General features: G+C 42.1%; 1 protein-coding gene and 1 long non-coding RNA gene across 3 annotated transcripts in view; one reads left to right on the forward strand and one right to left on the reverse strand.

The window, feature by feature from the left end:
- rasef (RAS and EF-hand domain containing) overlaps positions 1 to 22,548 on the reverse strand; it is a 58,360-nt gene extending 35,812 nt beyond the window's left edge. The window contains exons 1-2 of the mRNA XM_061901310.1: positions 22,239 to 22,548; positions 5,167 to 5,517 (exon numbers count right to left, since the gene is read on the reverse strand). Of these exons, the coding sequence (XP_061757294.1) occupies positions 5,167 to 5,517; positions 22,239 to 22,426 (539 nt within the window). The 5' untranslated portion in view covers positions 22,427 to 22,548. The remainder of the gene's footprint in view (positions 1 to 5,166; positions 5,518 to 22,238) is intronic.
- LOC133553290 (uncharacterized) lies at positions 4,889 to 23,470 on the forward strand. Of its 2 annotated transcripts, none has more exons than XR_009806890.1 (3): positions 4,889 to 5,631; positions 23,023 to 23,159; positions 23,249 to 23,470. It is a non-coding gene; the product is annotated as an uncharacterized LOC133553290 (long non-coding RNA). The 2 variants fall into 2 exon arrangements; XR_009806888.1 differs by having other exon boundaries at positions 5,167 to 5,631; positions 23,050 to 23,159.
- Positions 23,471 to 27,341: the final 3,871 nt, after the last annotated feature.

Below are 27,341 nucleotides of genomic sequence, written 5' to 3' on the forward strand. Positions count from 1 at the left end.
ATTTGTGTTTTTGTTCTTTTTTTGGCACTTTGCCTTTCTTCTCTTTTAAATGGACAACAATTGAATGTGAGTGTGAATGTTGTCTGTCTATCTGTGTTGGCCCTGCGATGAGGTGGCTACTTGTCCAGGGTGTACACCGCCTTCCACCCGATTGTAGCTGAGATAGGGACCAGCGCCCCCCGCAAACCCCAAAGGGAATAAGCGGTAGAAAATGGATGGATGGATGGAAAGATGAAAGACTATCTTGGGCCACTCACATTAATACCATAAAAATAAAAATGAGCAGAAGCATTTCAATCATAAGAAGAAGTGCCTATTTTTTTAACTACCACAACTACTGAGCAAGTAATACAATCCTTTGTATTGTCACATATTGACTACTGCCCAGCAATCTGGTCTAATGCATCTAAACAAGAACTAAATAAAATCCATCTTACCCAAAACAGAGCTGCCAGACTAGCTCTCTATTGCTCATTTAGGACCGGCATTGAGATCATGCATCATGAATTGTTATGGATGAAAGTTAGTGAAAGACTAACGTGTAGTTTGATTCTATATTTAAAAAAACATCTATACATACCATAAACCTTCATATCTGTATTCTCAGCTGTTGCTTGCTAGGGGGGTAGCGGGGGTGTATAATGGAGCCAGGAATAGTCAGGGATGCATGGGATTCTGGGTATTTTTTATGTTGCGTTTATAATGTGTTACAGTGTGGGTGTTCTCCCGAAATGTGTTTGTCATTCTTGTTTGGTGTGGGCTCACAGTGTGGCGCATATTAGTAAGAGTGCTAAAGTTGTTGATATCACAACCCTCAGTGTAACTTGTATGGCTGTTAAACAACTATGCCTTGCAGTCACTTATGCGTTGAGTCAGCAGCTGCACACTAGATGTGGCCGGCCGGCACTCAGATAGCAAAGTATTAAAGCGGACAGTACAACATGGTCGAGAGGACGTTTAAGGCATTGCCATCACGGCATGGTCTCAATATTGTTGGCTGGGTGAAAATCTCAGAATGTTATCCTTGGGAGACTTCTGGGAAAGGCAATGAAATTTGGAAAACCTCCCGGTAAAATGGGGGATTCGGCAAGTATGCAGCTGAGCCACATCAAAGTGATCCAAGAGCCGCATACTGCTCCGGAGCCGCGGGTTGCCGACCCCTGATCTACAGAGATACAAAGATGTGCTATTGCAACATCTAGTAGACACATGTAGAAGAGCTGTTTCTTTCATTCAAAAATTTCAGGTTAATTTGTATACTTAGCAAACTCATCCCGCGGGCCGGATAACACCTGTTCGGCGGATCAGGCCCTGCGGGCCGTACGTTTGACATCCCTGGTATAGGGCAATGACTTACTGGAATCGACTTCCACAATATCTGCTATCAATCGCCAGCATATTGGGTTTTAAGAATAGACTAAGAGGAGAAGTATTGCTGAAAGAGATTATTCTAGATTGTACCTAATGTCCTTACTGTTTTTATTGACTATTGACTATTTTGTTGATTATGGGACAAGCAGTAAAAAATGGATGGATGGTACTTTTTCGTCACTTATTGTTTGTCTTTGGTACACTAATGAGTATATTTTAGGCCATTGGTTCTTTGTTTTATTTTTGCAAATATATGCATATCTATTTTTATATTGCTGTATTTATCTTTGGTATAACATTATTATGTAAACTCGAAGTTATTATAATTTTTTTTGGTTCTTTGTTCTTTGCTATTTTTGTATCACAACATTTAATTATTTGATTATGTTGTACTGCTTTGTAATCTTTTGTTTTGTGATTTTGTGATGTTTTTGCCTGGACCCCAGGAAAAATCGTCTCCATTGCGGTGTAGACTAATGGGGATCCTTAATGAAATAAACAAAAATAAATTTTAATAGTATTTTTAATTTTGTGAACAGCTGAATGAGCAGCACAGTAAATATAAAAACAATATTTATGAATGACCTCTGTTGTTAGTAAGCACATGCCTAAAATAACATAAACTGCATTTGGAAGTCGATGGAAAAAATAGAGCCATTAACCCTTGTGCAACGTTCATATTGTTGTTACTCAGCCAGCGTTTGTGGGTCTGATGCACCCGCTGCATTTTGTGGCTTTTGATGCCTCTCAATCCAACACTTTTATGTTAAAATACTGAACAGATGTTTACCTTATCCTAATAAACACCTGTTCAGTATTTCAACATAAAAGTGTTTGAATTTTTTAGTGCTGGCTGTCCAGAGTCAGGACCCGGGGTGGACCACTCGCCTGTGCATCGGTTGGGGACATCTCTGCGCTGCTGACCCGTCTCCACTCGGGATGGTCTCCTGCTGGTCCCAGTACGGACTGGACTCTGACTATTATGTTAGATCCACTATGGACTGGACTATCACAATATTATGTCAGACCCAATCGACGTCCATTGCATCCGGTCTCTCGGTTTCTCATTTTTATCGACATCCCCCTGGGTTGTGAATTTTTCCTTGCCCTAATGTGGGCGCCAAACCGGGGATGTCGTTGTGGCTTGTGCAGCCCTTTGAGACACTTGTGATTTAGGGCTATTTAAATAAATATTGATTAATTGATTTGATTAGAGATAGGGTGAGAAGCTCTGTCATCCGGGAGGAGCTCAAAATAAAGCCGCTGCTCCTCCACACGGAGAGGAGCCAGAAGAGGTGGTTCGGGCATCTAGTCAGGATGCCACCCGAACTCCTCCCTTGGGAGGTGTTTAAGGCACGTCTGACCGGTAGGAGGCCACGGGGAAGACCCAGGACACATTGGGAAGACTTTGTCTCCCGGCTGACCTGGGAACGCCTCGGGATCCCCCGGGCATACTTGCCAACCTTGAGACCTCCGAATTTGGGAGATGGGGAGGGGGGTTTGGTGGTAGCGGGGGTGTATATTGTAGTGTCCGGGAAGAGTTAGGGCTGCAAGGGGTTCTGGGTATTTGTTATGTTGTGTTTTTGTTGTGTTACGGAGCAGATGTTCTCCCGAAATGTGTTTGTCATTCTTGTTTGGTGTGGGTTCACAGTGTGGCGCATATTTGTAACAGTGTTAAAGTTGTTTATACGGCCACCCTTAGTGTGACCTGTATGGCTGTTGACCAAGTATGCCTTGCATTCACTTGTGTGTGTGTGTTAGGGACGTATATAGAGGCTACAACAGCACGCTGTTTGTATGGAGGGAAAGCGGAAGTGACGACAGGTTGTAGAGGACAACCTGTCTTTAAGGCACGCCCCCAATATTGTTGTCCGAGCGGAAATAGGGAACATTTCGGGAGAATAGTTGCCCTGGGAGATTTTCGGGAGGGGCACTGAAATTCGGGAGTCTCCTAGGAAAATCAGGAGGGTTTGCAAGTATGGAGTAACAGGCGGTAGAAAATTGATTAGAAAGGACAGATTTAAAACAATTCTAATTAAAAACATAATAATAATTTTTTTTGGTTTTGTTTTTTACTTTGGACTTCCCGTGAGCCGGATTTTGGACGCTGGTAGTTTGGGGACCATGCATTGTATATTCATGTAAAACAGGGGTGTCCAAAGTGCAGCCTGGGGGCCATTTGCGGCCCACAGGTAATTTTTTAACGGCCCCACGGCACATTTTAAAAATACGATTGAAACATTTTTAAAACGTGAAAAGTAGGAGCAAACGGGTGAAATGTAACAAGAAAATGTTGCAATGTTTACTCTAATAACACTAAGCTGCCATGCAATGCCAATCAATGTCATTATGAATTATAGACCTATTCAAGGCTCCAACTACGTCCCGTTAAATTTTCCACTTTGAGATATTTCTGGGGGAAAATGTTGCATATTTTTTGTTTGCCATATAAAAAACTGAGCTGTTTTTTTAAAGACGGGTCTAAAATGAACAAACAAAAACAAACAACAATAAAACTTATAGATGACGGATGGATCTGAAGTTGATCTCAAGATTATTGTGTTAAAAGTAAACAGTAAAAAAAGTTTGAATTTATTTTCTAACACTTTAATGAGTAGGACCCTTTTGGATCCCCAATATTTTCAATGTGATTATTTTTTTAAGTGTCATTGCTCAAAAAATAATAGTTAATTAAAATCAATGGTGTTATTAGTTATTGACTTTTTTATGGCTCCAATTATCTAATCTCAAATATTCCTCTTAAAAAATTATTGGGTGAAAATTGTCAGAGTTAGTTGTTGAAGAACCCCAAGATGCAGAGACGGAGGCAGGCATTGAACTGGAAAACATGATTTAATTAAAATATTAGAAAAAGAACAAACACAAGGGTACTAACAAAGGATGCGCACGAGGCGGATAACAAACAAAAGGGTCTTTAGCATGGAAGCTAGCAAGAAACAAAAAGGGGCCTATCGTGGAAGCTTGCGGGTAGCAAACAGGAAAACAGAAATCGTTACTTGTAGAGTGAAATCAAAATGGAAGCAGGGAACAAAAGGCAGTAAGCTAAAAACCGCAATCAAATAATGCTTACCGCAACGCTGCATTGACAAAACACGACACGACAGGTAGCAACGACAAGAGCGACATTGACATGACAATAATCCAGCAACTGACTAGAAGACAAAAACAGGCTCAAATAGAAGCGGGCTGATTGACGCCAGGTGTAGCCAGCTGCCAATCAGCCGCAGGTGAGAGAAACCAGCGCACAGGGAAAAAAACAGGAAACAGACAAAATAAGAGCGCTGACAGGAACTAAAAACAGGAAATACTAAACCCACAGAGGAAAAACTAAAACACAAACAAACTGTCAGTGGCAAGCCTGACAAAAATATTGCATATTTTGTAATTTTTCCATAAAAAACTTTGTTTTTTGTGACAAAAACAGCATACAACTTAAATCTTTAAAATTATTATATTGACATATGGACCTAATGTTTATCTAGAGAATTACAACTTGAATAATAATACTGAATAATGACACATTTTTTATATGTTTTTGACCAAAACCCTTTGGGGTCCCTGGGATCAAGCCTGAGTGGAGGCCGAAATGTATATTTTTTATACATACATTGTATTGTTTGTTTTTTTTAATGAAAAAATATCAAAATGGCCCCCACTTGCTTAGATTTTTCAGTGTGCGGCCCTCAGTGGATAAAGTTTGGACAGGCAGCCATGATGTAAAACTAAATAATTCACGTTTTGAGGGTTAAAAAAAAGACAAAAAGTTTTTCTCACTTGGGGACGAACATGCTCTGCTCGCCCAGCCTGGCCACGAAGTCCTCCCAGGCGGCGGTGCTCGGCTCCTGCTCGTAGTCCTGCGGCGGCGGCGGCTGCTGCTCCGCGTCCTTCCGGTGGTGTCGGTCGTGGAAGCCGTTGATGAACTCGGCCATGGTGATGGTGCCGTCCTTGTCCACGTCCAGCTGGTTGAAGATGCGCTCGGCCTCGGTGGGGCTGACGTGCAGCTCGGTGCAGATGGTGAAGAACTCGCTCCTCTCGATGCTGCCCGACTGGTCCGCGTCGTAGGCGTGGAAAAGGGCGCGAAGGCGCTCGCGCTCCTCGGCGCTCATCACCTTGGGACGAGGCAGGCTGCGGGGAGGCGACAACATTTAGTCCCGAAAGAAGTCACATTAAATCCACGATAATCCCAAACGAGAACTCCACGGTTCGTCACCCACGCAGGTCAACTTCCAACCATCACCTGTGAGTATAGGAGGTGTGTTCACCTGTTTCTTCAGTTCTTCAACCCCCAGGCTTATTGCCTCCCTTCAAAGCAGGGGTCGCCAACCTTTTTCAAACCAAGAGCTACTTCTTGGGTACTGATTAATAAGAAGGGCTGACAGTTTGATACACACTTAAATAATTTGCTCAATTTGCCTTTGATAAAAATGTGTATATATTAAAAAATGGGTATTTCTGTGTCATTCCGTCGTACATTGTTTTTCCTTTTACGGAAGTTTTTTTGTAGAGAATAAATGATGAAAAAAAAACACTTAACTGAACGGTTTAAAAGAGGGGAGAAAACTCGAAAAAAATTAAAATGACATTTTAAAACGTAGTTTATCTTCAATTTTGACTCTTAAAAATTTAAAATTCAACCGAAAAAAATGAAGAGAAAAACTAGCTAATTCGAATCTTTTTGGAAAAAAATTACCAAAAGAATTTATGGAACATCATGAACATCTGAAATAAGATTTAAATTTAATTCTACAGATTTTCTAGATTTGCCAGAATAATGTTTTTGAATTTTAATCATAATAAGTTTGAAGAAATAGTTCACAAATATTCTTTGTCGAAAAAACAGAAGCAAAAATGAAGAATTAAATCAAAATGTGTTTATTATTCTTTACAATAAAAAAATAAATTGACTTGAACATTGATTTAAATTGTCAGGAAAGAAGAGGAAAAATTGAAAAGGTAAAAAGGTATATGCGTTTAAAAATCCTAAAATCATTTTTAAGGTTGTATTTTTTGTCGAAAATTGTCTTTTTGAAAGTTATAAGAAGCAAAGTAAAAAGAATAGTGAATTATATTTGTGAAGTGAATTATATTTATATAGCGCTTTTTCTCAAGTGACTCAAAGCGCTTTACATAGTGAAACCCAATATCTAAGTTACATTCAAACCAGTGTGGGTGGCACTGGGAGGAGGTGGGGAAAGTGTCTTGCCCAAGGACACAACGGCAGTGGTTAGGATGGCAGAAGCGGGAATCGAACCCGCACCCCTCAAATTGCTGGCACGGCCACTCCACCAACGGAGCTAAACCGATTAATAAATGATTTGATTTAAACAAGTGAAGACCAAGTCTTTAAAATATTTTCTTGGATTTTCAAATTCTAATTAAGTTTTGTCTCTCTTAGAATTAAAAATGTCAATCAAAGTGAGACCAGCTTGCTAGTAAATAAATACAATTTTAAAAATAGAGGCAGCTCGCTGGTAAGTGCTGCTATTTGAGCTATTTTTAGAACAGGCCAGCGGGCTACTCATCTGGTCCTTACGGGCTACCTGGCGCCCGTGGGCACCGCGTTGGGGACCCCTGCTTTAAAGGATTACATTAAGTCAATACAATATGTAGCAGGGGTCACCAATCTTTTTGAAACCAAGAGCTATTTCTTGGGTTCTTCAAGGGCTACCAGTTTGATACACACTTAAATAAATTGCCAGAAATAGCCAATTTGCTCAATTTACCTTTAACTCTGTTATTATCAATAATTAATGATCATCTTAATGATTTCTCACAATAAATATGTATATAAAAACAAATAAATATAAAAAAAAGGGGTATTTCTGTCTGTCATTCCGTCTTACTTTTTTTTCCTTCTACGGAAGGTTTTTTTATAGAGAATAAATTATGGAAAAAAAACACTTAATTGAACGGTTTAAAAGAGAAGAAAACACGAAAAAAATTCAAATTAAAATTTGGAACATAGTTTCTCTTCAGTTTCGACTCTTTAAAATTCAAAATTCAATCAAAAAAAGAAGAGAAAAACTAGCTAATTCCAATCTTTTTGAAAAATTAAAGAAATAATTAATGGAACATCGTTGGTAATTTTTCCTGATTAAGATTAATTTTAGAATTTTGATGGCATGTTTTAAATAGGTAAAAATCCAATCTGCACTTTGTTAGAATACATAACAAATTGGACCAAACTATATTTCTAACAAAGACAAATCATTATTTCTTCTAGATTTTCCAGAACAAAAATTTTAAAAGAAATTCAAAAGACTTTGAAATACGATTTAAATTTGATTCTACAGATTTTGTAGATTTGCCAGAATATTTTTTTATTTATTTTAATCATAATAAGTTTGAAGAAATATTTCACAAATATTCCTCGTCGAAAAAACAGAAGCTAAAATGAGCAATTGAATTAAAATGTATTTATTATTCTTTACAATAATTAAAAAAAAAAAATGCTTGAACATTGATTTAAATTGTCAGAAAAGAAGAGGAAGGAATTTAAAAGATAAAAAGATATATGTGTTTAAAAATCCTAAAATTATTTTTAAGGTTGTATTTTTTTCTCTAAAATTGTCTTTCTGAAAGTTATAAAAAGCAAAGTAAAAAAATAAATGAATTTATTTAAACAAGTGAAGACAAAGTCTTTCAAATGTTTTCTTGGATTTTCAAATTCTATTTGACTTTTGTCTCTCTTAGAATTAAAAATGTCGAGCAAAGCAAGACCAGCTTGCTAGTAAATAAATACAATTTTAAAAAATAGAGGCAGCTCACTGGTAAGTGCTGCTATTTGAGCTATTTTTAGAGCAGGCCAGCGGGCGACTCATCTGGTCCTTACGGGCGACCTGGTGTCCGCGGGCCCCGCGTTGGTGACCCCTGATATATAAAGTATACTCGGTGAAGTAAATTATATTTCATATGGTGAGATGAGGGCTTCACGGTGGCAGAGGGGTTAGTGCGTCTGCCTCACAATACGAAGTTCCCGCAGTCCTGGGTTCAAATCCAGGCTCGGGATCTTTCTGTGTGGAGTTTGCATGTTCTCCCCGTGAATGCGTGGGTTCCCTCCGGGTACTCCGGCTTCCTCCCACCTCCAAAGACATGCACCTGGGGATAGGTTGATTGGCAACACTAAATTGGCCCTAGTGTGTGAATGTGAGTGTGAATGTTGTCTGTCTATCTGTGTTGGCCCTGCGATGAGGTGGCGACTTGTCCAGGGTGTACCCTGCCTTCCGCCCGATTGTAGCTGAGATAGGCGCCAGCGCCCCCCGTGACCCCGAAAGGGAATAAGCGGTAGAAAATGGATGGATGGATGGTGAGATGAGTAAGACTATTTTGAAAATGAATGGATGGATGAAATAAACTCAGAATGTTTATAATGTTTATTCTTTATACTTTGTAAACACTTTAAGTTTGAATAGTTTCTTGAGTGTATCATATTAGTACATTGTTTGATTGCTTTGCTTAACCTCTTAAGGCCCAAGCTGTTTGTTTACATGCTTGTTTTATTTCTCTTTGCTATTTGGGCTTATTGGACCCTGATTAGAATAAAAACAAAAAAATCATCTTTTAATATGATGCACATAGTCCATGAGTACACAAACGTGTAGTTCATATGTAGTGACATACAAATTCTTATCTTTACATTTTTTTTTCCAAATTCCATTGTATGTTATACTCATCTGACACCACCAGATAGCAGTATAAGTGTCCATATAAGCGGCCATAAGACCCCAACTAAGTAGTGCACACAATTTTGTAAATAAGAGCTAAAATGTACTGTCCACGCATGTGGCCACTAAAGCCTTTAGAGTTAATCCATTCCATAAAATTCCACACATAGATATAATAAAGGTCTTAAGTGTTGTACGTGCATACAAAAGTTTAAAATTACATTTTTCTCTAAGATTATATTTCTCCTCTTTTTTGAGAACAAATGTATATTCTTGGGTAGCAGGTTATAGTTTGCTTTGTGCATAATTTTAACTGTTTGCAAATTCACTATGTCGTGGAATTGCAGTATTTTTGATTCAATAAATAAAGGGTTGGTAAGCTCTCTCTCTCTCTCTCTCGCTCACTCTCTGTGTGTGTGTATATATATATATATATATATATATATATATATATATACATATATATATATATATATACAGTAGAGCTCATAAGTTTACATACCCTGGGAGAATTAATGATTTATAAATAAAATAAATGGGTTGTACTTGTATAGCGCTTTTCTACCTTCAAGGTACTCGAAGCGCTTTGACACTTCTTACACATTTATCCATTCACACACACACATTCACATACTGATGGAGGGAGCTGCCATGCAAGGCGCTGACCAGCACCCACCAGGAACAAGGGTGAAGTGTCTTGCTCAAGGACACAACAGACGTGACGAGGATGGTACTAGGTGGGGATTGAACCAGGGACCCTCGGGTTGCGCACGGCCACTCTCACACTCTCCCAATTCTTGGCCATTCTTCAGAGAATATGAATGGTAACACAACAACTTTTCTTCCACTCAATAATTATTTTGTGAAGCTGTTCATTGGCAAACAACTATGTTTACTCTTTTTAAATCATGGCCCTAGTGTGTGAATGTGAGTGTGAATGTTGTATGTTAATCTATAATGGAACCTGCGATGAGGTGGCGACTTGTCCAGGGTGTACCCCACCTTCTGCCCGATTGCAGCTGAAATAGGCTCCAGCGCCCCAAAAGGGAATAAGCGGTAGAAAATGGATGGATGGAAATCAAAATGACAAAAGAAAGTACCCAAATGACCCTGATCAAAAGTTTACATACCGCAGTGACTCTGATTTGATAACATGCACAAAAGTTAACACAAACAGGTTTGAATGGCTAATCAAGGTACGAATTCTCACCGGTGACCTGTTCGTTTGTAATTAATGTGTGTGTATAAAAGGTCAGTGAGTTTCTAGGCTTCTGACAGACCATTGCATCTTTCATCCAGTGCTGCATAGATGTTTCTGGATTGTGACTCATTGGAAAAGCAAAATAATTGTCAAAGGATTTGCGAGAAAAGGTAATTGCACTGCATAAAACAGGAAAGGGGGATAAAAAGATATCCAAGGAATTGAGAATGCCAATCAGCAGTGTCCAAACGCTGATTAAGAAGTTGAAAATGAGGGATTCAGGTAGACCAGCAAAGATTTCAGCCACAACTGCCAGGAAAATTGTTTGAGAGGCAAGGGAAAAATCCACAAATAACTTCAGCTGAAATACAGGACTCTCTGAAAAATGGTGGTGTGTCTGTTTCAAGATGCACAATAAGGAGGCACTTAAAAAAAAATGGGCTGCATGGTTGAGTCGCCAGAAGAAAGCCATTTCTGCGCAAATGTCACAAAGAATGCCACTTACATTACGCCAAACAGCACAGATACAAACCTCAACACTTCTGGAACAAAGTAATATGGAATGGTGGGGTATGTGAACTTTTGATCAGAGTCATTTGGGTACTTTCTTTTGACATTTTGATTTAAAAAGAGTAAACAGAGTTGTTTGCCAATAGATAAATAGCTTCACACAACCATTAAGCATGAGTGGAAGAAAGGATTTTGTGTTATCATTCATATTCTCTGAAGAATGGCCAAGAAATCATAAATTCTCACAGAGAGACAGCGAAAGAGAGAGAGAGAGAGAGAGAGAGAGAGAGAGAAAGAGAGAGAGAGAGAGCGACAGAGACAGAGAGAGAGAACGTACAAACCCTTTATTTATTGAATCAAAAATACTGAAATTCCGGGACATAGTAAATTTGAAAAACAGCTAAAATTATGCACTTAGAAAACTATAACCTGCTACCCAAGAATATACAACGATTCTTCTCAAAAAAAGAGAAGAAATATAATCTCAGAAAAAAATGTCATATAAAACATTTGTATGCACGTACAACACATAAGACCCTCAGTATATCTGTATGTGGAATTAAATTATGGAATGGATTAACTCTAAAGGCCTTAGTTGCCACATGCGTGGACAGCACCTTTTAGCTCTTATTTCCAAAATTGTCTACACTACTGAATTGGGGTCTTATGGCCGCTTATGTGGACACTTATACTGCCATCTGGTGGTGTCAGAAGAGTATAACATACTATGGAATTAAAAAAAAAAAAGTGTAAAAATAAGAATTTACATGTCACGAAACATGAAGTACACATTTGTGTACTTAAGGACTAAATACATCATATTAAAAGATGATTTTTAGTTTTTATTCTAATTAGGGTCCAATAAACCCAAATAGCAAAGAAAAAAAAGCATGTAAACAAACAGCTTAGGCCTTAAGAGGTTAAGCAAAGTAATCAAACAATGTACTAATATGATCCACTTCAAAAAACTATTCAAACTTAAAGTGTTTACAATGTACAAAGAAGAAGAACCATGATAAACATTCTGAGTTTATTTCATCAATCCATTCATTTTCAAAATAATCCTTCTAATCTCACCATATTAATATAATTTACTTCACAAAGTATTATTTACTTATTTATTTATTTATTTTTCATGTTGATTTTATGACCGAAATAAACTCAAATTTCATTTCATTTCAATACATTCAGCAAACGAGGATGCAAGTAAAAATAAAAACAAAGCTGTGGTGCTATAGTTTACGATGATCTCTATAGCAGGGGTGTCAACTCATTTTATCTCAGAGGCAACATGAAGGAAAATTTATTCCCAAGTGGACCGGACTGGTTCAATCATGGTATGATAACTTCGAAATAAAGACAACTTCACAATCTGAAAATGTAAAAATCATGTTGTTGTTTTTTACACTGACATATTGCGGTGTATAGTCTATCTTCATTTGTGGTCATTTATACTTTCTGGAGAAATTATGCGATTATGTTCATCAGTCAAATATGCCTACCAGTTATAAGTATAAAACAAAATGCACAGATTGGCATCATGGCATTAAAACTGAAGAAATAAAGACAACGGCAGATTATTTTCTTTGTCTTACTTTGGCAATAAAAATATAGAAAAAAAAGTTTAGATCCATGAAGGATAGAAGAAAGTGAATTAATGTTTATAACTGAAAAAATGTACTTATGCGCACATTTTTTTTTCTTTTGGATTATTTAAAAAAAAAAAGAATTAAGTAATGTTTATGACAACCTTTTTCTAAAACACAATATAGAATGTGAGATTTAACAGGATAATGCATACATTTATCATGTGTTTTCAAAACAGTTACAAAAAAGTGGGACCCCAAAAATTTACCGTGAAACCCCATTTTTATGACTTGATGTGGTCCCTGGGACTCCATTTTGAAAATTCCTAGCGCTAACACTGATGGAGTATTGGTTTCATGCAAAACAACAGCAGCAGGCGGTTCTAATACTAATCAAATATCATCCCGGGGGCCTTAGACCATTCATTTGTGGGCCGGATCTGGCCCCCTGGCCTTGACTTTGACAGCCCTGCTTTAATGGATACAATGAAACACAATCAAGCATATAAAGTCACCTTGTTTTTCCATTATACTCGTACTTAAAAAAATGTTACTAAACAAATTAAAAGTTGCTCAACAGTTACTTTTCCCTCAATACTTACTGTTACTCTAGCTCAGTGGTTCTTAACCTGGGTTCGATCGAACCCCAGGGGTTCGGTGAGTCGGCCTTAGGGGTTCGGCAGAGGTCAAAACACACCCGACTCACAGTGTAAATACAAACTTCTCCCTGTCGGCGTATTACGGATACGGAAACAGCTGACTGATTTGCAGGTGAGTATTTTGTTGTGAGTTTATGCACTGTGTTGGGTTTTGTTGTTTGAGCAAGGTGATGTTAATGCACGGTTCATTTTGTCCATCCATCCATCCATCCATCATCTTCCGCTTATCCGAGGTCGGGTCGCGGGGGCAACAGCCTAAGCAGGGAAACCCAGACTTCCCTCTCCCCAGCCACTTCGTCTAGCTCTTCCCGGGGGATCCCGAGGCGTTCCCAGGCCAGCCGGGAGACATAGTCTTCCCAACGTGTCCTGGGTCTTCCCCGTGGCCTCCTACCGGTTGGACGTGCCCTAAACACCTCCCTAGGGAGGCGTTCGGGTGGCATCCTGACCAGATGCCCGAACCACCTCATCTGGCTCCTCTCAATGTGGAGGAGCAGCGGCTTTACTTTGAGTTCCTCCCGGATGGCAGAGCTTCTCACCCTATCTCTAAGGGAGAGCCCCGCCACACGGCGGAGGAAACTCATTTCGGCCGCTTGTACCCGTGATCTTATCCTTTCGGTCATGACCCAAAGCTCATGACCATAGGTGAGGATGGGAACGTAGATCGACCGGTAAATTGAGAGCTTTGCCTTCCGGCTCAGCTCCTTCTTCACCGCAACGGATCGGTACAACGTCCGCATTACTGAAGACGCCGCACCGATCCGCCTGTCGATCTCACGATCCACTCTTCCCTCACTCGTGAACAAGACTCCCAGGTACTTGAACTCCTCCACTTGGGGCAGGGTCTCCTCCCCAACCCGGAGATGGCACTCCACCCTTTTCCGGGCGAGAACCATGGACTCGGACTTGGAGGTGCTGATTCTCATTCCGGTCGCTTCACACTCGGCTGCGAACCGATCCAGCGAGAGCTGAAGATCCCGGTCAGATGAAGCCATCAGGACCACATCATCTGCAAAAAGCAGAGACCTAATCCTGCGGTTACCAAACCGGAACCCCTCAACGCCTTGACTGCGCTTAGAAATTCTGTCCATAAAAGTTATGAACAGAATCGGTGACAAAGGACAGCCTTGGCGGAGTCCAACCCTCACTGGAAATGTGTTCGACTTACTGCCGGCAATGCGAACCAAGCTCTGGCACTGATCGTACAGGGAACGGACCGCCACAATAAGACAGTCCAATACCCCATACTCTCTGAGCACTCCCCACAGGACTTCCCGAGGGACACGGTCGAATGCCTTCTCCAAGTCCACAAAGCACATGTAGACTGGTTGGGCAAACTCCCATGCACCCCCAAGAACCCTGCCGAGAGTATAGAGCTGGTCCACAGTTCCACGACCAGGACGAAAACCACACTGTTCCTCCTGAATCCGAGGTTCGACTATCCGACGTAGCCTCCTCTCCAGTACACCTGAATAAACCTTACCGGGAAGGCTGAGGAGTGTGATCCCACGATAGTTGGAACGCACCCTCCGGTCCCCCTTCTTAAAGAGAGGAACCACCACCCCGGTCTGCCAATCCAGAAGTACCGCCCCCGATGTCCACGCGATGCTGCAAAGTCTTGTCAACCAAGACAGCCCCACAGCATCCAGAGCCTTAAGGAACTCCGGGCGGGTCTCGTCCACCCCTGGGGCCTTGCCACCGAGGAGCTTTTTAACTACCTCAGCGACCTCAGCCCCAGAAATAGGAGAGTCCACCACAGATTCCCCAGGCACTGCTTCCTCATAGGAAGACGTGTTGGTGGGATTGAGGAGGTCTTCGAAGTATTCCTTCCACCTATCCACAACATCCGCAGTCGAGGTCAGCAGAACACCATCCGCACCATACACGGTGTTGATAGTGCACTGCTTCCCTTTCCTGAGGCGGCGGACGGTGGTCCAGAATCGCTTCGAAGCCGTCCGGAAGTCGTTTTCCATGGCTTCCCCGAACTCTTCCCATGTCCGAGTTTTTGCCTCCGCGACCGCTGAAGCTGCACACCGCTTGGCCTGTCGGTACCTGTCCACTGCCTCCGGAGTCCTATGAGCCAAAAGGACCCGATAGGACTCCTTCTTCAGCTTGACGGCATCCCTCACCGCTGGTGTCCACCAAGGGGTTTTAGGATTGCCGCCCCGACAGGCACCAACTACCTTGCGGCCACAGCTCCGATCTGCCGCCTCGACAATAGAGGTGCGGAACATGGTCCACTCGGACTCAATGTCCAGCACCTCCCTCTTGACATGTTCAAAGTTCTTCCGGAGGTGGGAATTGAAACTTTGTCTGACAGGAGACTCTGCCAGACGTTCCCAGCAGACCCTCACAATGCGTTTGGGCCTCCCAGGTCTGTCCGGCATCCGCCCCCACCATCGCAGCCAACTCACCACCAGGTGGTGATCGGTAGAAAGCTCCGCCCCTCTCCTCACCCGAGTGTCCAAAACATGAGGCCGCAAATCCGATGACACAACTACAAAGTCGATCATGGAACTGCGGCCTAGGGTGTCCTGGTGCCAAGTGCACATATGGACACCCTTATGTTTGAACATGGTGTTTGTTATCGACAAACTGTGACGAGCACAAAAGTCCAATAACAAAACACCACTCGGGTTCAGATCCGGGCGGCCATTCTTCCCAATCACGCCTCTCCAGGTTTCACTGTCGTTGCCAACGTGAGCGTTGAAGTCTCCCAGTAGGACAAGGGAATCACCCGGGGGAGCACTTTCCAGTACTCCCTCGAGTGTTCCCAAAAAGGGTGGGTACTCTGAACTGCTGTTTGGTGCATAAGCACAAACAACAGTCAGGACCCGTCCCCCCACCCGAAGGCGGAGGGAGGCTACCCTTTCGTCCACCGGGTTGAACTCCAACGTACAGGCTTTGAGCCGGGGGGAAACAAGAATTGCCACCCCAGCCCGTCGCCTCTCACTGCCGGCAACGCCAGAGTGGAAGAGGGTCCAATTCCTCTCGAGAGAAGTGGTTCCAGAGCCCTTGCTGTGCGTCGAAGTGAGTCCAACTACATCCAGCCGGAATTTCTCGACTTCGCGCACTAGCTCAGGCTCTTTCCCCCCCAGTGACGTGACGTTCCACGTCCCAAAAGCTAGCTTCTGTAGCCGAGGATCGGACCGCCAAGTGCCCTGCCTTCGGCTGTCGCCCAGCTCACAATGCACCCAACCTCTATGGCCCCTGCTATGGGTGGTGAGCCCATTGGAGGGGTGACCCACGTTGCCTCTTCGGGCTGTGCCCGGCCGGGCCCCATGGGAACAGGCCCGGCCACCAGGCGCTCGCCATCGTGCCCCACCTCCGGGCCTGGCTCCAGAGGGGGGCCCCGGTGACCCGCGTCCGGGCGAGGATAATCTGGGTCCATGGTTTTTCATCTTCATAAAGGTCTTCGAGCTGCTCTTTGTCTGATTTTTAGTATGGGCAACATATATATAGTTACCATTAATTAGTTGCTTAATAACATGCAAACTAGTAACATATTGGCTCTTAACTAGTCATTATTAAGTACTTATTAATGCCTTATTCGACATGGCCTTATTATAATCCTAACCCTCTTACCCTGACACTAACCCTAAACAAATAACTCTAAAATAAGTCTTTATTACTTTGAATATGTTTCACTTCTGTCCAAATAACTCAAAATTAAGTCTTTGTTACTTATAATGTGTTCCCCATTCTAAAGCGTTACCAAAAACATCTAACTTTGTCTTGAATTTGAAATTATTATTTTTTTATTTCATATGTGAATGCGCATATGAAACTGGTGGGGTTCGATACCTCCAACAAGGTTAAGAACCACTGCTGTAGTTGAAAGATTACTTTTCATCATCATCATCATTTATTTTTATTCCTTTCATGAAAATGCATATTTACAAGCCACGTACAATTGACACTTTCATTGTTTTTTTGTTTTTTTTTCTTATACATTTCCATGATCAGAAAGGAGCAGATGGAAGAATAATATTCTTATATTTATCTGCCCCTTTTTTTTTAACACAAATTACAGTATTTTAGATGACTTTATAACTGTTCCCTCCACCAACACCTAAACTCCAACATACTTTTCCATTTTCCTTTAAGCATTTTCACAATGACACGTCCAATCTAAATAAAAACTCAGTTTGATATAATTTCAGTTTTCTCTTTTTATAACTCTTTTTAAATACAAAGACATTCTTACAGCTTTTTAAGTCTTTGTTTAGAGAATTCCATGCTTTCACACCAACAACAGACAAGCGCATTTGTTTCAAATTTGTTCGCGCTCTTGGATGTTTAAAGTCATATGGCCTTCTGTGGTTCTCATCTTCAGATGTGAACACAAATAACTTTTGTATGTCCTTCGGAAGTGTTGTGAACTCGCATGTCTGCTGTTGTGTGTCCCCGAGTATGCAAGAATCCAGGAGAGTTGAGTGAAGGTAAGAATTTTTAATACAAATAAGAAAATAACAAAAGCAATCATAAAGCAGTCGTGCAGATAAACGTTCTCAACATAGATTTTTATCATCGAGCACTGAGGAGTGCTTGAGTGAAACATAAATAGACACTTGTGTGATTGACAGCAGGTGTGAACCGCTGCCAATCAACGAAAAGAGAAAAACAACAGTGCTCCGTGAATAAAACAGGAAATACAACAAAATAAGAGCACTGAACAGGAAGTAAATACAAAAACACGAAAAACTAACAGAAATGAAGTGACAGATTGTCACAGGACCTCCCCCTCAAGGAACAGATACCAGATGTTCCCTGGAAAAGAAAAATGGAAAAAAGTCCACAATGTAAGGGAGGGTGGAGGGAGAATTTGGTGAAGGGTCGCCAAACCTTGTGTCCTCGCAGCCAGCGTGGGAAAGTCAGGTGGCGACGGCGCGTAGAGCGCCGCTGGAACTGGCGAGGTGGGCGGCCAGGGAACGGCCACATCACTGGCCGAAAAAGAGGAGAGTGCGTCCTGCGAGGAGAACGCCCAGGGCACGGCCGACGTAGAGGCGGGCGCGCTGAAGCAGGCCGGGAAGCAGCAGGCATCATCGGCGGCGTGAAAACCGCAGGCTTCATCGGCGGCGTGAAAGCGGCAGATGAAGACGCCGGGCGAGGAGAAGCAAATGGCGGCCGAGGACCAGCATATGCCGGCGTTGGAGCAGGCGGCGACGATGACGACAATGAATATGGCGGTATCATGCGAAGTCCCACCAGTGATAAAGATGTCTCCGTGGGAGAAGATGATGTCGTAGATGACAGCGGCGTGGAAGCAGCAGGCATCATCGGCGGCGTGGATGATGACAGCGGCGTGTGCTCGGCTGCACCGCCGCGAGTAGTGGCAGGCGTCATCGGCGGCGTGGAAACGACAGATGAAGATGCCGGGCGAGGAGCAGCAGATGCCGGCCGAGGAGTAGCAGATGCCGGCGGTGACGAAGCTTGGCGTGGTGCTGCTACTGGCGGCGTTGGAGCCGTGCGTAATGCCAGCGTTGGTACTCGGCGTGGAGCCGGCATTGGAGCTCGGCGTGGAGCCGGCGTTGGAGCTCGGCGTGGAGCCGTTGTTGGAGCTCGGCGTGGAGCCGGCGTTGGAGCTCGGTGTGGAGCCGGCGTTGGAGCTGTGCGAAAGCCCGCCAGGGACGTAGATGTCTCCGTGGAAGGAGACGCTGGCGAGGATGACAGCGGTGTGTGCCTGGCTGCACCGCTGTGTATAGTATGCCCCCCTCCACTAGGCGGCTGCCAGACGCCGTCCACACTAGCGGGAAGACGTGCCTCGTCGTCGGAGTCCCCCGGGGCGAAAACCAGGGACGGGCGGGAGGGGGCCAGGAGGAGGGACGAAGACACGTCCCGCGCCGAGTCCCAGCAAGAGGACAAAAGAGACCTCACAGTGGTCTCCACTGGAGCCCTCGGCGAACCAGAAAAGAGAGCGGGAGCCGGCAGGAAGAGTAGCCTGGGAGCAACCGCTGGAAGCTGCGTAGGAGCAGGGAGAAGCAGCACAGTAGACGACGGGAAGGATGGCTGCGGCGGGCGTGCCGGTCGGCGAGCCGTAGTCGGCGACGGAGCCGCGGGAGCCGCGAGACGTGAAGGAGGAGGCGGGCGCACCGGTCGGTGAGCCGTAGCCGGCAGCGTTGCCGAGAGGAAGGATGGCGGCGGAGGACGCGCCGGTCGGAGAGCCGTAGCCGGTAGCGTTGCCGAGGGGAAGAGGGTCCGCGTCTGTTGGCTGGGACCGCACAAACCTGGCCTTCAAGTCCTCCAGGAATTGTGCGGTCCAGAACGTCGGCTGAGGATTGCCGACAGGGATTCTCGCGAGGACACTTTCTGGCTCGATGATACTGTTGGGAACTCGCATTTCTGCTGCTGTGTGTCCCCGAGTATGCAAGAATCCAGGAGAGTTGAGTGAAGGTAAGAATTTTTAATACAAATAAAAAAATAACAAAAGCAAACATAAAGCAGTCGTGCAGATAAACGTTCTCAACATAGATTTTTATCATCGAGCACTGAGGAGTGCTTGAGTGAAACATAAATAGACACTAGTGTGATTGACAGCAGGTGTGAACCGCTGCCAATCAACGAAAGGAGAAAAACAACAGTGCTCCGTGAATAAAACAGGAAATACAACAAATAAGAGCACTGAACAGGAAGTAAATACAAAGACACGAAAAACTAACAGAAATGAAGTGACAGATTGTCACAGGAAGAACTTTATTTCTCGCTTTGAACATCATTAATAGAGTATTCAATTCTACAATGTCTTTTAGTTTTAGTAATCCTGACCTAATGAAGAGTGGATTTGTGTGGTCTCTATATCCTACTTTAAAAATGATTCGAATTGCTCTTTTCTGTGAAAGAAATAAAGGCATTATGTTGCTATGATATGTATTTCCCCATATTTCTGCACAATAATTACTTTTAAGTAATATCGAGTCATCTCACTGTAACCCTTATTTAAACTGTCCACCATGGGTGCCCGAGCTTTCAGCCGCTTTGCCCCACGTCTTTGGAACTCTCTACCACCAGACATTTATAACTTGGACTCAATATCCCTCTTCAAATCAAGACTCAAAACACATCTATTCCTTACTGCTTATTCACTGTAATCATCATATCTTATCTATCTTTGTTGTTGTTGTTGTCGTTTTTATCCAATTAGATTTTTTTGTTTTGATTTTGTACAGTGTCCTTGAGTGCCCAGAAAGGCGTCTTATAAGTAACATTCATTATAATTATTATTATTTAAGTAAGAGTACTCTGATTCGAGTTTAATTTTTGGACACTTTTACCAACTCTGTTGTTTGGGGGCGGTTTAGTTTAAATATTGGAAACCAAAAAAGGACAGGATACAGTGCTTACTTAGGAAAGTTAGCGCCCTCTAGGCAGCCCCATAAGATTTGCATAATGCTACTTAAAAATTGCTCGTTCAGTTAATAAAGGTTTTGTTTTTAACAGATTATTTGTATTTTCCTGAATTTGCTGTTTTTGCATTTCGCTATTACTAGTGGTTAGTTTTTTTATTACACTTGTATGATGGTTACGGTTTATTTGTCTTTACTTGCTTCTGTTTTTTATATATAACACTTAGTGTAGAATTAAGGCTGGGCGATATGGCCTTTTATTAATATCTCAATATTTTTGGGCCATGTCACGATACACGATATATATCGCGAAATTTGGCCTTAGCCTTGAATGAACACTTGATGCATATAATCACAGCAGTACAGCAGTCTATGTGTCTACATTACAACATTCTTGTTCATACTGCATTAATAAATGCTCATTTTATGCAGAGAGGGAAATCACAACTAAGTCAATTTACCAAAACTGTATTTATCAAACAGATATTAAGCAGTGGCACAAACATTCATGTCATTTCCAAACAGAAAGTGCAAGATTGTCAGAGACATTTTAAAACAAGCTAATAGTGCACTTTTGTGCATGATGTCACTAAGATAACATATCAAAACAACACTAAATTAAAGTGCACCTTTTGTACAGAACACCACTACAATAGTTTAAAACAAATAAAGTGCACTTTTGTGCATGATGTCACACAAGATATTTCAATAACTGTCAAATAAAAATGAGCTGCATAACAGGAATTCAAATAGTGTTCGTCCTACGCTGTGGTAGGTTACTGCGGACATTGTCTCCTTTCGTTGTTGACTTATTTTTCATACGGTGTTGATCTGGAAATGATTGCCTCTGCATTTTGATGGTGTGGGCGTGTGGCACCGATTGGAGATGTTGACATGCAGTGTATGCACTCTTCATTCTCTATCAGGTGACTTTTCAAATGATGCTACATATTATCCACATTTGTGCATGATGTCACATAAGATGTGTCAAATAAAAATGAGCTGCATAATAGGAAATCTAATAGGAAATGTCCTTTGTTCTGTGGTAGGTTCCTGTGGACGTTATCTCCTTCTGTTGTTGATTTTTTTTTTAACATGGTGTTGAAATTGTTGCTTCAGCAGTTTGTGGGTGGGGCACCGAACAGAGATTTTGAGATGCAGTTTCAAGCACTCTTCATTCTCTAGCGGGTGACTTTTCAAATGATACTACAAATTAGCAGTGCTGCTACTTTTTGTACCAACGCTTTTGCCGCATAATTGTTCAACATCTTCCCGCTTGAAGCCGAACCACCGCCAGACAATGGACCCCCTGCTGTTTTTCTTGGAAATTAATTATTTCTTTATTCGTTACCAGATTCGCACCTTCTCTCTCTCGTATTACCACTCGCAACACACCGTTATCATCACAGTTAACGTTACCATGTTGCTACCCCTCTGCTCTGGGAGAACGTGTGATGTTGCACGCGTGACGTATGTAAGAAGGTGCACTTATTTATGTCTCTGTGAGAAGGAGGGACAAGAAAGAGTGGGAAATGCATGTATACTCGAACGTATACTCGAATATCACGATAGAGTCATTTTCTATATCGCACAGGGACAATCCTGAGATATATTGAGTATATCGATATATCGCCCAGCCTTATATAGAATACATTTTGAAATCCTAGACCTAAGCCTAACATTTAGTCTTTCGCTTGGCCTTAAGGGGCCAAACTTGCAAGGAAAAGTGAAGTCAAGTTGTACCATGACTGAACTCTTGGTTAAAATGTTATCTTTTATACAGTTAAAAACTGTGGAAATACTTATCATTGTAAATGTTTTACAGGACAAAAATAGGATATTTTTGGCTTTCCTGTTAATAGTGCAAACATTCGGTGACATCTGACCTGGTCTTGACCTGTTGCTGAGCACAGACGTTCCCAAGTCCATCTCCCGCATCTCCGAGCATGCCGCCGAGCTGCGTAAAAGCAGAGGATCCGTCCTCTTGAGCGCGTACTCCTTCACAATCCTCCTCATCACGGCTCCGGAAAAGTGAGCTCCGGCGTCGTTGTCCCAGTGATCTTGCAGACGCCATTTCTTTTGTTCTTTATTTAACTGAAAATCAGGACAACCCTGCAGACCCAGGAGTCGGTGCTACTGCTACACACACCTTTCTCCATCCATGCTCTGAAAAGACATCCCAACAAGCAAAATAAACCTGCAGATTTCAGTTTAAATAACCCCACCCCCCCACCACTACCACCCCTCCCACCCATGTCCCCCTTCCGCCCCCAATCACATGTGGACACTCCTGATGTGAACAAGTTCTCTAAAATTAAAAGTCCATGAAGACACTTGGAATTGCGAGGAGACACCCTGCAGGCAAACCAATGTGAGATCATTTTTCTTCTAAAAGTCATCAAGCATAGAACTGAATGATGTGTCTCATTCATTTAATATTTCCATAAAGCCCTGTTTTTTTGGTTTTGTTTCCCAGTTTTAAGCATGTATTTACGGACATTCTTTTGTGCCTTAATCACGAAAGCCTTTTTTGACACTGAACCTATGCATTTTTTTTTTTTACATCAAATTATGCTGAATTGAAAGAATTGTTGGCCAAATACATGCATGTGTTTAAAAATTCTGTGAAATATGGTGTAAAAAGTTTAATTGAAATTTGCTGCTTCAAAGCGAAAGACCCACTTTCGGTAAATTAAGCCTGACGCAATCGATCCCTGTGGAGAGACGGAGCCGACAGCAGGATAGGACAAACAGCAGTCCTACCCAAGATGGCGGCCAGGAGGCGGAGCATGCAGCGGAGCGGAGAGGTGGGGCACGCTTGGAGCGACGCTGCAGCCATCAGAGTCAGGTGCGTAAACCACACACCTGCTCTCAATCCCTGCATCTGCTCCCACAGTTTAAAAGGGGAGAAGGAGGAGCAATCGGGGCAGAAGACGGAAAAGAAACTGCAACAGACAACAACGACAAAGACGACGAGAGACGACCAGAGGAGAGATAAACCCCCGCGGAAGACGCAGCCACCGGCCACCGGCCACCGAAACGCGCGCCGAGATGAGCAGGAAAAGAGGTCGTGCTAGAAATTGGCGCTACCGACTTGAACGAAAGCATGTTTATTGAAATAATAAACGAAGGTCAAACCTGCTACAATACGTCATGTATCGATGGTCCTTGCAACTCACACGATGACGGCTGGAGACATGTCACAATCCCGTTTTAGAATAGAATAGAATAGAATCCTGACCAGATGCCCGAACCACCTCATCTGGCTCCTCTCGATGTGGAGGAGCAGCAGCTTTACTTTGAGTTCCTCCCAGATGGCAGAGCTTCTCACCCTATCGCTAAGGGAGAGCCCCGCCACCTGGCGGAGGAAACTCATTTTGGCCGCTTGTACCCATGATCTTATCCTTTCGGTCATGACCCAAAGCTCATGACCATAGGTGAGGATGGAAACGTGGATCGACCGGTAAATTGAGAGCTTTGCCTTCCGGCTCAGCTCCTTCTTCACCACAACAGATTGATATAACGTCCGCATTACTGAAGACTCCTCACCGATCCGCCTTTCGATCTCACGATCCACTCTTCCACCACCCGTGAACAAGACTTGTAGGTACTTGAACTCCTCCACTTGGGGCAGGGTCTCCTCCCCAACCCGGAGATGGCACTCCACCCTTTTTCCGGTCGAGAACCATGGACTCGGACTTGGAGGTGCTGATTCTCATTCCGGTCGCTTCACACTCGGCTGCGAACCGATCCAGTGAGAGCTTCCTAAAAAATAGTCAGTCTTTCACAAGAAAGGATGGAGCGAGGTACACCCCTTTGTCCACAACTGTGTGAGGAAATAGTCAAACAGTTTAAGAACAACATTTCTCAAAGTCCAATTCCAAGAAATGTAGGGATTTCAACATCTACGGTCCATAATATCATCAAAAGTTTCAGAGAATCTGGAGAAATCACTCCACCTAAGCGGTATGGCCGGAAACCAACATTGAATGACCGTGACCTTCGATCCCTCAGACGGCACTGTATCAAAAACCGACATCAATATCTAAAGGATATCACCACATAGACTCAGGAACACTTCAAAAAACCACTGTCACTAAATACAGTTGGTTGCTACATCTGTAGGTGCAAGTTAAAGCTCTACTATGCAAAGCGAAAGCCATTTATCAACAACATCCAGAAATGTCGCTGGCTTCTCTGGGCCCCGAGATCATCTAAGATGGACTGATGCAAAGAGGAAAAGTGTTCTGTGGTCTGACGAGTCCACATTTAAAAAAAAAAATACAAAAAAAAAAAAAAAAAAAAAAAATATATATATATATATGTATTTATATATATATATTAGGGCTGTGAATCTTTGGGTGCCCCAAGATTTGATTCAATATCGATTCTTGGGGTCACGATTCGATAATATATCAAATTTTTCGATTCGATTCGATTCTCGATTCAAAAACGATATTTTTCCGATTCAAAAGGATTCTGTATTCATTCAATACATAGGATTTCAGCAGGATCTACCCTAGTCTGCTGACATGCAAGCAGAGTAGTAGATTTTTTTTTAATTTTAAAGGACAATGTTTTATCAACTGATTGCAATCATGTAAATGTGTTTTAACTATTAAACAAACCAAAAATCTGACTTATTTTATCTTTGTGAAAACATTGGACACAGTGTGTTGTCAAGCTTATGAGATGCGATGCAAGTGTAAGCCACTGTGACAGTATTGTTCTTTTTTTTTATTTTTATAAATGTCTAATGATAATTTCAATGAGGGATTTTTAATCACTGCTATGCTGAAATTATAACTAATATTGATACTGTTGTTGATAATATTCATTTTTGTTTCACTACTTTTGGTCTGTTCTGTGTCGTGTTTGTGTCTCCTCAATTGCCCTGTTTATTGCAGTTCTGAGTGTCGCTGGGTCAGGTTTGGATTAATTAATTTAAAAAAAAAAAAATAGTTTTTTAAAATAAGAATCGATTTTGAATCGCACAGCGTATTCGACTCGATTTTTTCCCACACCCCTAATATATATATATATATATATGTATATATCTATATATATATATATATATATATATATATATATATATATTACTACAGGCCAAACATTTGGACCCTTAATATATATATATATATATATATATATATATATATATATATATATTACTACAGGCCAAACATTTGGACGCACCTTCTCATTCAATGGGTTATCTTCATTTTCATGACTATTTATATTGTAGATTGTCCCTGAAGGCATCAAAACTATGAATGAACACATGTGGAGTTATCCATCCATCCATCCATTTTCTACCGCTTATTCCCTTCCGGGGTCGCGGGGGGCGCTGGCGCCTATCTCAGCTACAATCGGGCGGAAGGCGGGGTACACCCTGGACAAGTCGCCACCTCATCGCAGGGCCTTTATGTACTTCACAAAAAAAGGTGAAATAACTGAAAACATGTTTTATATTCTAGTTTCTTCAAAATAGACACCGTTTGTTCTGATTACTGCTTCGCACTTGCTTGGCATTCTCCCGATGAGCTTAAAACACACCTGGGAAGTGAAAACTCTTCCAGATGACTAATTCTTGAAGCTCATCGAGAGAATGCTAAGAGTGTGCGAAAAAGTAATAAAACATGTTTTTTAGTCATTTCACCTCTTTTTGTTTAGTACATAACTCCACATGTGTTCATTCATAGTTTTGATGCCTTTAGTGACAATCTATAATGTAAAAGTAGTCATGAAAATAAAGAAAACGCATTGAATGAGAAGGTGTGTCCAAACTTTTGGCCTGTATTGTATATCGAGCCTATTTTTTGAGTACTTCTACAGTAGTTAGTATCCACATTCCTATTTTGTATAAAAATGTTTTTCATCTGCATGTAGTTTTTTTGTTTATCACTATTAGAGCTACTTTGCCAACAATAATTGTGTGTTGAATGACTGGCAAAATATAAATTGTACTTTAATTAGAAAGCAGATCTCCACTCCAATAGTGTGGCCATGGTCTTTATGCTACTTTATGATCATTTATCAGTAAATAGAAGCATATTGTCTGAGTTGAAAAGTAATTAAATACTTAAGTTTAAGCAAATACTACTCAAAACCAAGCTCCTGGTTGGAGCCCCCTGCCATGTTGGCATGTACAGTGCTTACAGTTTGTGTGTTGCCTCAGCTCTGGATTATCTTGCAACACTGTTGTTTGTCCAGGGAGGGGAGCTTACATCATGAGAACACACCACATGGCTACACCTAAGTGCAATTAAGTGTATCCCACACCTGTCTAGTGTTGGGAAAAAAAAACACTCCGTGGAGCTTAGACCTCTGCCAGGGCCACAGTTTGTGTTCCGGGCCACAACGTGACCGTGGCCCAAAACATGACTTTTTTTTTTCTGACGGCACCCGCAAACTTGATGTTGGAGATTTCTAAAAAAGAAGAGGTTGTTAGCATCTCATGACCGGCGGTGCAGTGGTGGCCTGACCAGAGTGTGAAATGAATTATGGAGGAAACACGAGATCGCTCTGTGCTGTGAAGAAGATAGTTAATACTCATGCAGCTGGATGATGATGACTTTGCAGGAAAATAATTATTTCTGATTTCAAATGTTGTTGTTTTTTTGGGGGGGGGGATATGAGATGAGAGTTTGCTGACCTGTCTCTTGCATGGAAAGTGTGTGTCCACATATCCTCTGGTGTGTCCACTTTGAGTGGGTTCGATGCCCACTTCTACACTGTACATTCACATATGGACACTCTATTTTGCAAATATTATAGTGAGTGCACAATGTAATTGAAAGACTTCGATACAATACAGTGTTGCTTTCAAAAACATGAGAATGCTATGTTTCATCATTTCTAATGACATTTTTTTGGTGAAACTGCTTTTGATTTTTACCATAGCGTCACTGAAGAAACGTCACAAACTGTAGTTTTGCATCTGCTGTCCACTAGAGAGAGACAAAGCATTCATTAGTATTTCCCCAAGC

This window comes from Nerophis ophidion, linkage group LG01 (assembly GCF_033978795.1).
Source record: "Nerophis ophidion isolate RoL-2023_Sa linkage group LG01, RoL_Noph_v1.0, whole genome shotgun sequence".
Taxonomy (NCBI): Eukaryota; Metazoa; Chordata; class Actinopteri; order Syngnathiformes; family Syngnathidae; genus Nerophis; species Nerophis ophidion.